The sequence below is a fragment of the Hordeum vulgare genome, chromosome 3H (assembly GCF_904849725.1).
Source record: "Hordeum vulgare subsp. vulgare chromosome 3H, MorexV3_pseudomolecules_assembly, whole genome shotgun sequence".
Lineage (NCBI taxonomy): Eukaryota > Viridiplantae > Streptophyta > Magnoliopsida > Poales > Poaceae > Hordeum > Hordeum vulgare.
Window position 1 is genome coordinate 179,817,121 of NC_058520.1, and position 12,940 is coordinate 179,830,060.

Consider the following 12,940-nt stretch of genomic DNA (forward strand, 5'->3'; position numbering starts at 1 on the left):
GAAGAGGCGCTTTGTGATGAGTTCGATCTTGCGGTGCTCAATATCAGTGACAGAAAGAGACGTGACACGGATGTATCATTGCTATCAAGGATAAAACGATGGGGTCTATTCCTACATGAGTAGATCTTGTCTACATCATGTCATTGTTCTTAAGGCATTACTCCATTTCTCCATGAACTCAATACACTAGATGCATGTTGGATAACGGTCGATGTGTGGAGTAATAGAAGTAGATGCACGCAGAAGTTGCTCTAATTATCTTGGACGTGATGCCTATATATATATGATCATTGTCTTGAATATCATCATAATTATTTGCTCTTTTATCAATTGCCCAACAATAATCAACCCACCATTTTCTATTTCTATAGAGAATCCACTAGTGAAACCTACGGCCCCCGGGTCTACTTCACATCATCTATTTGTAATCGCTACTTTGCTATTTGCGTTTATACTTTACTTGCCCTTTGTTTTCAGATCTATAATATCAAAAATGGTACCTTGCTACGTTCTATTTCTATCACTCTTTTTTGCATCTATCAATCTATCCTTACTTTACCCATGAGGGATTGACAACCCCAAACTCTTGTTGGGTTGCGAGGCTTTGTTATTTTGTGCACGTACTGCTTACATAGTCTTGTGGATCTTGCTACTGGATTGATACCTTGATTTCTTAACTAGTTTAAATACTTGTCATCGCTATGCTACATCACCCTTTAAGCTTGGAGGGAAACCAATGCAAAAGCAAGACTAAGCACGATCTTGGAGCACTAGCCTCGCCATGCAGAATAAGTCCACCAGCTGCTCCATTCGATGGTTCAGCAGCTGTGATGATGGGAACTCCCGGAACTGCAGCCAGAATGTCTTCTCCTCATGTCCCTCCAATTGTTTGGAGTGTTGGACGACGTCCGTCACACTCTTTGGAAAATCTGTGAAGACCTTTGTGGAACAACGCACCTGGGTGAGCCCGAGGGACCCTTTGGTGCCAAACACACACTGCATTAAGTACAACTTACCCTCGGATGTTTGCCCCACTTGCTGGAGCACCAAGCGGTTGGACTGGGCCGCGATCTGGAGCTCGGAGTGCGCAAGATGGAGCTTCTTGAGATCTTCTTTTGCCCGTGTCTCCTCAACCTGATGTTTATCACGTGCTTCAAAGTCGTCCTTAAGGGTCTCCACGACCTCCAGGACCCGCACCTCGTCCTTCTCCCTAGCCACCTTCTCGGCATCTTGGGCTTCTCCACCTTCACAGCCGCAACCTTCTGCTGCTCCCTCTCCTGAGCTTTCTTGAGCTCGGCCTTGAGCCCCTCAAACGCATCCAAAGCTGTTGTCATTCAAACAAGTTTGGTATCAACCCCTAATTCAACAACAAACATTGTATGTTCCTCGTGTTTAAATTTACATTCAAGAACACGAAGTACTGATTGTTTACCTTGAGACTGCTCGAACGATTGGTTCATCATGTCAAGGTCTTTCCCGGACCTCTCAAGCTTCTAGTTCCTCTCTGCTATCTCCTCCGAGATGGGTCCTAGATCTAGGGTAGAAACCTTCAAGACAAGGATTTTTTACATAAGCCTGACGATCAATTTATTAACCTCGGATGAGCACTTCATTACACTAGACAACATCCTAGGGGCTACTCATCAAGATCCTGCTACTATTCGATCCCAACACCGGTTCTTTGAAACTGGCCTTGGCTCGGGGGCTACTCAATGACCAGGCCATCGAGAAGGCCATAAGAGCACGTCCTCGGATGGGTTCATGGATTTGCAAATTAAACGCAAAACAAAAACTATTTTTGCACAAGGGTAAAATAATACCTCAAAGCTCGTAACAAGGCCCTTAAAGACCTCGTGAAATCTGGCCCCATGACCCGGAAGCTCTACAACGCCACGCCTATCAAAGCACGATGCTCTTCCTCGAGGGAGAACCCTTCAATGGCTCCTCCATCTCCTCGGTCCACCTCACCCTGGCCAGCCCTTGGGCAGGAGGTGGGGTGGCGAGACCTTGGACCTAAGAATCTGGGTTCTGGACGGAGGGGTCTTCGGCCGTGGTGTTGGAGCCGGTGAAGACTTTACATGGGCCAACGATTGGCCTAGCGTTTTGTTGGATCAAGAAGGGACGTCTAGAGGGGGTGAATACACTTACTATAAAGTCGTCTGATCACGATCGGAGGGCTCTAAAACGGTGCGAAACCCCCTCTAATTACCCACTTACTATAAATAGCAATGCAACCCTAGCCAAACCTGTCCAAACCCGTAGGCAAGTTGTCCATCCCCAGCCGCCACCTCCTCAATTTCTGTGCACAGCCAACCAGCCTCCACCACCGAACCATCCAACCCGAGCCACTAGATCTGATCCACCCCACCTTCGATCCTGACCATCGGATTCGAGATCCGACGGTCGAGAGTGCATCCAGCAGCCCCGTCAGCCCCAGATCGTGAGGACCCCAAGCTCTACCTTGTGCAGCCGTGGCCTCACCGTGTTGCCTCCTCGGGCCAGCAGCCGCCGGAGCCACCGGTGCGTTCGACGACCAGGACCAGGCCGATGCCCCGCCTCTGCCTCTCCTTCCCCGTTCGGTTTCTCTCTCTCCTTCTCACCTTTGAGCTCTCTCTCATCTGTGTGCCCTCTGTCCATCTATTGCAGGAGCTCCAGTTGAAGCAGCCATGGAGGAACTCGAGCCTCCTCTGCCCGGATCGATCTCGCGTCGCCGGGAACGGGTCCCGCCGGACCAGACACACTCATTCTGCCGCAGGACCTCGCCGGATTAGGCCTTCTCCGCGCCTCCCGCGTCCGCTCCGGCCTCATCCCCGCCATGGCCATGCCTAAGATGCAGGGGAGGACGAGCGCCTCGCTACTCCTCTGCTTGCCCGCGCGTGGGCTAGCCTCTACCAAGGCCCATCCAGCGCGCCTCGCGAGGACCCGGCCTCGCCCCCTCGCTTGGAGCTGGTCTCCAGCCACGGCACCCCCGCAAGGTCTGTTTTCCCCTGTCAGTTTCCTGTATTCACGAAGTAGAAGGCCTGGACTTTGCATGGTTCAAAAAAAAGGAGCTCCTGGTTTAATTCGAACACATGCAGTAGGCGAGCTGGTCCGCTTTGCGTGCTTACCACCGAGAGGTTATGGGTTCAATTCCCAGGTGTCCTCATTTTTGCTTGGATTTTAGGTGTTGGCTGTATAGAGAGCTATCGCAGATTGTCGTTAGATCAGCGCAGGGGTATGATACATCTTGCACGAGCATTCTTTTTGTTTCAGAGTAGAAACATGGTGCAGTGGTCATATGTGCGTAAAGACATCCTAAAGGTGCAGGGTTAGAGTCCCTGATGACCCATTTCTTTTTGGCATGTTTTTGTTTTGCTCATCCCCTACAGGTTGAGCCCAATTCTGCGTGGGCTGCTGCACCAAGTTGCAATCCGGCCCAGTCATTTTTTTTACTCGCTGTGATTTGTCTAGTGTTACAGGTTTTAATAATTTCAGAAAAACAAGCATTATTTTTGAAACGGTCGTAGTTTTAAATCCGTGCGTCGGATCGCAGAGAGTTATATATGTAAAACATGTAGCATTTCACGTAGACTATTAATTTTCAACTTTCATGCATGATAAAAATACTTAAACATGCTGTTTGCATCGGTTTACGCGTCGACGTGATAGAAACGGTTTAGCCCGTAGTTATTTAACCGTACCTCCGTTGGAGATGAACCATATATGTAAATGGACCGGAACAGTTCCGACGTGTAGTTTAACATGAACCACTTTATTTTGTTGTTTAACAAATATTAAAATGTGTTAGTTCAGATCTGGACAGAATTATAAATTAATGTATGGGGTCATCTTGGAGATGCTATATGTCGTTTTCGACCTTATTTAAAATGCCTAGATAGGTAGATTAATCACGCTTCACCTTTTGCCATGTTTAACCACAATTAATATTGCCGTGTACCTAATCGGGATAGAACTAATTTGTATGTGGAGTTTCGTCAATATGAAAATCGTTGCATATTGAACTTCACTTAATGTGTAGTGCTTGATTGTTGTGAATTGTCATGCCATGTCTTGCATATATTCAACTGATCCTGCATCATATGTGGATTGCATCTTATCGTGCCTGTGCCGTGGTGAATATCATGTGTTGATTCTTGTTTCCGGTTTGCTTCGTCTCGATAGAGTTCCGCAAGCATGTCGGAAAGTGAGGACCCGTTCGACTACATCGGTTCGTCTGCTTCACGGAGTCGTTCTTCTCCTCAACGGGATCTCAGGCAAGATGACCATTTCCCAGATACCGTTACTATCATTTCCATGCTAGTTTTTATCGTTTCTATCGTTATGTCTTGCTGACTACCACCTGTTAAATATCAGCCTCCCAACATTGTTATGAAAACCTTCAACCTGTTCACAACATAGCAAACCACTGATTGGCTATGTTACCGCTTGCTTAAACATGTGTTATCGTTGCTAGTTGCAGGTGCAGTTGCTTCCATGTGATAACATGGGTTCCTTGTTATAGCACCCTATCAATGCTATTTAATTTAATGCACCTATATAGTAAAAGATGGAAGTCTCGACCTTTCTAGCCTGGTGTTTTGTTCCACCTTTGCCTCCTTAGTTTCGGCTACCGGTGTTATATTCCATAATTGAGCGCTCCTAACATTATCGAGGTTGTTATGGCGACCCCCTTGATAATTCGTTTTAGACTAAAGTTGGTCTAGCAAGGCCCAACATTGGTACTATATTTGCCCAACATAATAATTCTGTTAATACTAAAAGCATAGGGAGTTAGCGCTACCCGAGGAGTAAGTCAACATAATACAGGGAGGGCCAGTGTTGATGGTGCTGATTCAAAACAGAGCACCGTGCGGGGCCAATCCGGGGCAACTCGGGTGATGTCTATCAGGCCACCGTATGCTTCGCTTATCCGTCGTGTCCTGAGAACGAGATACACGGCTCTTATCGGGATCGTCGACACGTCGAGCGGCCTTGCTGGATTAGTTTTTACCTTTGACGAAATATCTTTTGCATCGGAATTCCGGTGAAACTTTGGGTAATCTCAGAGTTGAGGTTTTCCACTAAGGAGGCCGACGAGATCGCGAGTTTCGTAATCGAGGATTTCTATGCGGCTTGTGGTAATTTGTGATGGACTAGTTGGAGCATCCCTGCAGGGTTAAATCTTTCGGAAAGCCGTGCTCGCGGTTATGTGGCAACATGGAAATGGTTCTAGATAACTTGAAGTCAATTTAATTAAAGGGAGTGACTAATGAACAGTCGTCTGTTTTTAAATTCATGTCAGGTCGTTTTTTGTTCCAATAGCTGATTGACACGGGTCTAAGTATGTTTCTTTTCTTTCCTGCTTCATCAGTACAGAAAAACGTTTGTTTTCTTTCATGCTTCAGGTCAAAAATCTGCCCAAGCCTATTGGGCTCCTAGCGGACCCGTTAACACAAAAACGTGTAGGCTGCCCACCGAGCCCTGCCCACCACCCCTGTGTCTCACCTGTTTAGCGAACTGGGTTGGCCCCCGATCTCCAATCTCCCCACCCCAGTCCAAAGCCTTTTCGTCCCGATCACCTTCTTCTTCTGCAAGTAAAAGCTTTGTGCAGGGGCTGACGGGGGAGAAGACATGGATCCTTGCGATCCAGATCTGGGATACTTGGAGCCGCCGCATACTGACCATGCCCAAACTAAGGTACACCCCCTCTCGCCCCCACTAGTTGCATACTTTCCCTTACCAAAAGAAATCTTTCAAAACTGTGAATAAAATCTGAAAATTCAGAGAAAGACATGTGCTATGTGTTCATATTTTACCTAGAAAAAAATGTAGGGGGTGACTGAATGTGACTGAATGTGTTCATATTTTACCTAGAAAAAAATAACTAGCAAAATAGGAACATGACTGAAAAAGTGCTAGCACAATCCTTGTATATACTCATAGCTCAAGAACTAAAAAATACCAAATCCTTGAAAAATCTGACAGGTGGAATCTACTGAAAAAATATAGAGAATGAATGATTGGACCCTGTAAAATATGATAGGTGGTAAAATAAAATGATTACAAGATTGGAATCTTACCTGCATAGAAAGAATGAAGACTGACATTGAGCAACTGAAAAAACTACACCCTCAGACTGTGGCCTCCATCCCCCGGAGCAAACAAGCAAAAGCTTATTCTTGTTAGTGTACTGAATTTCAGATAGTTGATAGAGTGAACAGTCACATAACTCAGGCTTAAAAAATTGAAAAAATGATGAATATCATGAGGGGAATGGAGCACATGGTGATACTAAAACTATGAAATTCAGATATTTAAATAGATCCAATTCAGGTTTACTACTATTACTAAAAACTGACATGCATAAAAAAATAGAAGAGACTAATGAGATACTGAGAAAACATGATTTGTTTTACAGAATACTGAATTTTATGCATGTCAGAAACATGCTAGTGTAATTGGATCTTTTGACAGAATACTGAATTTTAGATAGTTGATACGAGAAACAAATCACAATACTGAAAAACGTTTAACTGAAAAATTGGAAGTACAAGAAAATCTTATAAAATAAGAGTAGAAGATACTGAAATAATTATAACTTAAAATGCCAACAGGAGGGTGATGCTGCTTACGATCAAGAGCGAAACCACCTGGAGCCATCCCAAGGGGAAACATCTCAGGTAACAAATACACTGCCCTCCCCCTAAAATTTTCATTTAAAAATAGACCTTGCATCTCTGTAAATTACCTTACTACCGAATCATTTTATACATAAAAGTAAATTCTGCTAGAGTTAGATAAGGCTTATTTTATACAGAAAATGTACTGAAATCATGAGACAATAGAGATTACATGAAAATCTATAGAGGACTTAAACTTAAACTAAACATAACCTGCACTGGTGATGATCCAATAGGAACACATGTTGAAAAATAAAAGGAGGACTAACTAACTGAATAATTGAATAAGAAATTAAAGAAATATAGAAGAGGATTCATAAGATATCCAACGCTGAAAACTGAAAACTAGACTGAAAACTGGCATGTACAAATAACTTAACTCCAAGAAGGACATTTTTCCTTAGGATGGAGTAGGTAAGTCAAAAACTTAACTGCAAGAAGGACATTTTTACAGTATGTGACTTCCCAATCCTTTATAAAAAGAGGCACATTTTTAAGTACTTTCAAAAACTATGAAGTCTTATGAAAAACACACAGAAATCGGAAAAATTCATGCAAACACAGGGCACAGTTGTTATGGGTGGAGAACACACACCTGATCCAAACAAAACAAACGTGGAGGTTGAGCGGGAGGAGGCATCTCGAGGTGATGGTGCTTATAATCCAGAGCACAGTCGCCTCAAGCCACACCAAGGCACCAAGGTAAAACATCACAGGTAACTAAACACAACGCCCTCCATTCCCCTGAGATTTTCATTTATACATGCATCCTGCATACACATAACTGAAACCGGAATAAGACTTAAACTCGCACTGAACCGAAATCTAAGACTGAAACTGAAGAAGACTTACGACGTATGTACTGAGAAAGCAAATATCTAAAAGTGAATAAATCTCTGAAAAACTGAAAGAAACATGCACTGAAGATGATTGAAACTAAAAATGACAGAATGAGGAGTATAGAATATTGGAACTGAGATAAAATAAAAATGACAACCAATATCGAAACAAAAACTGAAAACTAAACAAGGTACAACCCTCCCCCCTCCCCACCCCCACCCCCTCCCAAACCGACCTAGTTACTGCATAATTCCCGTCTGAAACATGTCAGTGCTTCATTAGATAACTGAATTTCAGATAGTTCATACAGCAAACAAAATCACTCTAATGAAATTGTGAAATCATGAGGAAACTAGAATTCAAAACTGAAATACTAAAACACTGGTACATTAATTATTTTGTTTGCCTCGTCACCCTGCCCTAATTAAGTGTCCAATATCAGAAATGAAAAAAAGAAAAGGGGAACATACCTATGAATTAAAACACAATAAAGGTGAATGAACTACAAAAACTAATTAAAGGTGACAAATCACTGAAGACATGAGTACAAAGCACAAAGCTAGAATGGACTGAACCTAAACTGTACCTAACTATGCCTAACTCCGAACTAAACTGCTAGGTAGATAACTAAAACTGAAAAGTTTAAACTGAAAATATATCTGACAATAATGAGAGGACAAAAATGTAAAAACTAAACCAAAACTGAAATTACTAAGTAAAACTATACTGAAATGGAAAGAAAGAGTATTAAATTAATAAAACATACACACTGATGAGAAATAATAAAACATGCCGACAGACCGATGAACAAAATATGATACAGATGACTGAAACCGGAATAAGACTTAAACTCGCACTGAACCGAAATCTAAAACTGAAACTGAAGAAGACACACGACATATGTACTGGGAAAACAAAAATCTAAAAGTGAATAAATCTCTGAAAAACTGAAAGAAACATGGACTGAAGATGATTGAAACTAAAAATGACAGAATAAGCAGTATAGAATACTGAAATCTGAAACTGAAGATGACATATGTACTCAGAAAGCGAACTGAAAAATGATAACTGAAAAATGATAACTGAATAACTATGGACATGGATATCTAAAAAATGATCGCTAGCCTGCGAGCGGCAATACTGATGAAAACAGAATAATGAAATAAACAATGATGAAATGGTAATGAACAAATACTAAAAAAAACAGACATACAATGAAAATATATGATCGATTGATCGAAAGCTAACTGAACAATATTAAGATAAAAAATAAAATGAAAACCTAATAAACTGAAAGAATAAAATATATGTCGTCTGCTTCTTCCTCACATATCTCTTATTTAGTTCATGTTCTATCTAAAAAATCACTGGATTTTGCATGTTAATAGCGATGCGAATGAGGACATGCAAGATATATGCATTGGAAGCCAGGAAGCTCTATTCATGGAGGTAAAAAGAGGAGTGGTAAAAAAATTATTTCAATTTCATATGCCTTCAACCTTGTGTGCAACTAATAGAACAAAAAAAATTGTGCATGAAACAGCCGAACTTCTCTTATGTGGCGTTGTTGAAGGGTTATATTGACATAAATGGAGGCTATGAGCCAATCAATACCCAGGTGATAAAAAAATCTGGAAAAAATATGTTAAAAAACAATACAGATGAAAAATACGATAAACCATGTTAAAACTCATGTGCAGGGGCGGGAGTCGTGCTCGAGCGATACTGACAATGGTCAAACAAATGATGGGGGTGAACCTCTGCTGCAATTACACCAAACAAAGACTGGGGGCATCAACGAGAACAAGAAAACAAGCCATGAGGTAAGCGTGTTGAAAATCAATAAAAACAAACGGGGGAATAGAAAAAAATGTAAAACTTATAACAAATGAGGAAAAAATAGCAAAAAAGGATGTGCGGATAGAATTAAAATGTTTCCTTTTATTCAGTATTTATGCATGTTGGGTGACTTTGTTGAAGACCAAGACAATTCTCCAGTGCAATTGGAGGGTCTGGATGCACAAACAACAACTTTTCATGATATTCTCTTGGATCCATGGAAGCCAACCCTCTTTGATGATATTCTCTTGGATCAGGTAAGAGAAAATGTTTTCTAATGAACAATTTAAGAGAAAAAAGGAGGAAATAATTTGACACGCATTTGTTGATTAACCCCCCAAAACTATACACAATGCAGGTTGACAGAAACAATGAAGGAACAAGAGGGGCTTTTGAGAGAGAGCAAAATCATACCTGGAATCTCGACTCCCCAACATATGTTGATGATGGTTCCTCCAGAGAGTCTCGAGAGGCAGAAACATCAACAAATGCATGCTGCCTGCAAGTTCCAAACAGCGAGAATGAAAACAATGATATCAATGAAGAAACCATAGACGAATTTTTGGAAAATGAAAGATGGGCCGCAGAAGGAGGAAATGACCGATCAATTGATAGTGAGCTCAAACCTAAAACGGGGATGCAATTTTCCACGAGGGAAGAAGCTCAAAAGTTCTTAAACTTCTATGCCTTTGTAGCTGGTTTCTCCATATCAGTCGTGTCGACTGCCCGCACAACCAACAAAAAAAGGAATGGAGAGGTTGTAAGGGTAACACTAAAATGCAACAAATATGGGCATAATACAGAGACTGAGAGAGAAAACTTGATAGTACACAGAAAAAGCACTGTCATAGCAAAGACAGATTGCAAAGCGCAAATGATAGTCGCTTTGAAAGATGGAAGATGGCATATAACTAACCTCAATCTTGATCATAACCATGATCTCAACCCTGGAAGTAGGTTTTTTCGATCTCATGTTTACATGTCTGATGAAGAGAAGGCCTTGATCAGAACAATGAAAAGGTGCAACATTCCTACAAGGAAAATAGTGGCAGTGTTGGCATACATAAGAGGAGGAATGGACAAGCTACCATACAACAAAAGGAAAGTGGGTAACTATGGTACAACAATAAACAGAGAATTGGAAAACAGTGATGTCATGGAAGTGCAGCAGTACTTCCAGAAGAAACAAGCTGAGAGCCCTGGATTTTGCTACTCAATGGAAGTAGATGCAAAAAACAAGGTCAGGAGCGTTTTTTGGACAGATGCTAGATCTAGAACAATGTACCAAGAGTATGGGGACTGCATCAGCTTTGACACAACATTCCTAACCAACAAGTACAACTTGCCGTTTACACCATTTGTTGGTATTTCTCCACATGGGAAGACATACTTGTTTGCATGTGCTCTTATTGTCAACGAGACTGCTAACACATTCAAGTGGTTGTTCCAACAGTTCTTGGCAGCAATGGGAGGGAAGGCACCAAAATCAATAATTACTGACCAGGACAAAGCAATGGAAAGCGCAATAAAAGATGTGTTTCCACAAGCAACACACAGAACATGCTTGTTCCATGTCATGAAGAAAGCTGAAGAACAAATGTGCAGAGTGTTTCAACTGAATCAAGGGCTGTATGAGGACTTTCACGACATAGTCAATAACTCATTGACAGAGAAAGAATTTGAAACACTATGGCAAACAATGATTGAAACTTACAATGTGGGTGAGGTGAAATTTTTCCAAGACATGTGGAAAACAAGAAAAAAGTTTGTGCCAGTGTACTTCAAGACAAAGTTTTTCCCATTCATCCAAACAACGGCCAGGAGTGAGGGCACAAATGCTTTGTTCAAGAAAGGGGTTGGTGCACAGTTCAGCATGACAAGCTTCTTGCGAGAATACCAGAGAATACTAGACAACATCCATGCAAATGAGGATGAGCTCGACCATAATGCAACGCACAAGAAAGTTTCTTGGAAAACATTTACTACTAAGTATTACATCGAGAGACAAGCACACAATCTGTACAACATAAGCATCTTTAGGAAATTTCAAATCATCCTCAATGATGTAACAAGACTGCAAATCAGAGAAGAGGAAAGTATGAAGCTATACATGGTATACCAGGCAAAGAATTACTACAAACAAGAACATAGGGCAAGGCTTTATGTGGTGCAAGTGGATGCTGACCGGGACGATTACTCCTGCATTTGTTGCAAGTTTGAAAAGGATGGCATTTTGTGCTGTCATATTCTGAAAGTGATGTTGCATCTTGAGGTGGATAAGATACCAGACAAATACATAATAGACAGATGGAGAAAGGAAGGCAAGAAAATGAATAAACCCAAGGCGATTCCACTGAAATTAGATAATGATCAACTAAGGTACAATGTCCTAGGGATGAAGCTAATGGAGCTTGGCTCAAACGCATCAAAGAGTCAACGGAAATTTGAGCACCTACTATCAGCAATGGTCAGAATTCAACAAGACTTGATTGATATGGACATGGAAGGAGAAGATGAAGTGGATGAGCAAGGAGAGCAAACAGAGGAGTGCAGCAAGTCCAACAGGACAATAGGGACACTAACAGCTATGGTACAGAGTAGGAACAGCAATTCGACTGTTGAGCTACTGAATCCTGACAAGGCTCACACAAAAGGTCGCCCACGATTGATGACAATACAAGAACGCATAAAAACCAAGACATTCTACAAGTGCAGCCACTGCCATGATCCAACTCACACAAAAAGGAAATGCACTAATCTGGATAAGGTGTACGAATTCCCGAAAAAGAAGAGATCGAGGAAAGCAAACCAGACAAAAACAGCTGATGCAGGTGATTTCCTCAAAAACCTATTGAATTAAGTATAACACTTAGTTATATCAAAAACTCACTCATATAAAAACTGCAAAAAAATGTAGTGTTATTGACTGTCATGAAATAACCCTTTGACATATATTACAGGGCGAAACTATTCTGGGAGTGGAAACAACAAAGAGACCATCACCAGCAACTTACCTACCGATATGAATATTCAAGTGCATCAATGAAGTTGCTCCTGCTGTGCCACTCAATCTCCCTCTGCTCGTACCCTGCGTGGATGGAGAAAAGGAGTAGAGAAGACTATTTAGATTGGTGATTGCATGAACTTCGTGTAAAAAAATATTGAGAGAGAAAACATGTCTACATATTCTGGATTAGCTTATTTGAACTGCAGAATAAGCACAAATGTGTGTATTTTAGACTAAATTACATGCAGAATGTGTGTGTGTTTTTCGTTATTGCTTGACTAATAAATGAACGTATAAAACATATGCAGAATAAAATTGATATACTGAAGATGGAAAACTTAATCACGAAGCTCCAAAAAACTCTTGTGCGCTCCACCATTATACTAATACTAAACAAGGCCTCCATAGTCACTGCTCATGATACTGATAAATCGCAGAGGTAAAAACATGAATCGAACTAATCGAATTCATAAAATCAGACCAATAATAAGAAATGCTGCATGTTTTTCCTTTGGGGCAAAACATAATTTTTCCAGCTATCTACAAGTAAAAAATGAACAAAGAAAACTGATTTTCCCTACTCACAGCAAGAACA

At 41.4% G+C, this 12,940-nt stretch overlaps 1 protein-coding gene and 1 long non-coding RNA gene across 5 annotated transcripts; both read left to right on the forward strand.

The window, feature by feature from the left end:
- Positions 1–2,262: 2,262 nt before the first annotated feature.
- On the forward strand, positions 2,263–4,201 carry LOC123443422. The gene is made up of 3 exons (XR_006630656.1): positions 2,263–2,520; positions 2,647–2,975; positions 4,162–4,201. It is a non-coding gene; the product is annotated as an uncharacterized LOC123443422 (long non-coding RNA).
- A 953-nt stretch (positions 4,202–5,154) lies between these two features.
- Positions 5,155–12,583, forward strand: LOC123443423 (protein FAR1-RELATED SEQUENCE 5-like). Of its 4 annotated transcripts, none has more exons than XM_045119782.1 (9): positions 5,155–5,676; positions 6,594–6,659; positions 7,224–7,375; positions 8,888–8,948; positions 9,043–9,117; positions 9,200–9,322; positions 9,449–9,595; positions 9,697–12,169; positions 12,299–12,583. In XM_045119782.1, the coding sequence occupies exons 1-9, from the start codon at positions 5,611–5,613 to the stop codon at positions 12,382–12,384; spliced, it is 3,249 nt and encodes a 1,082-aa protein (XP_044975717.1). In that variant the 5' UTR covers positions 5,155–5,610; the 3' UTR covers positions 12,385–12,583. The 4 variants fall into 4 exon arrangements, with proteins under 4 accessions (XP_044975717.1, XP_044975718.1, XP_044975719.1 ...); XM_045119783.1 differs by having other exon boundaries at positions 7,281–7,375; XM_045119784.1 differs by lacking the exon at positions 7,224–7,375.
- Positions 12,584–12,940: the final 357 nt, after the last annotated feature.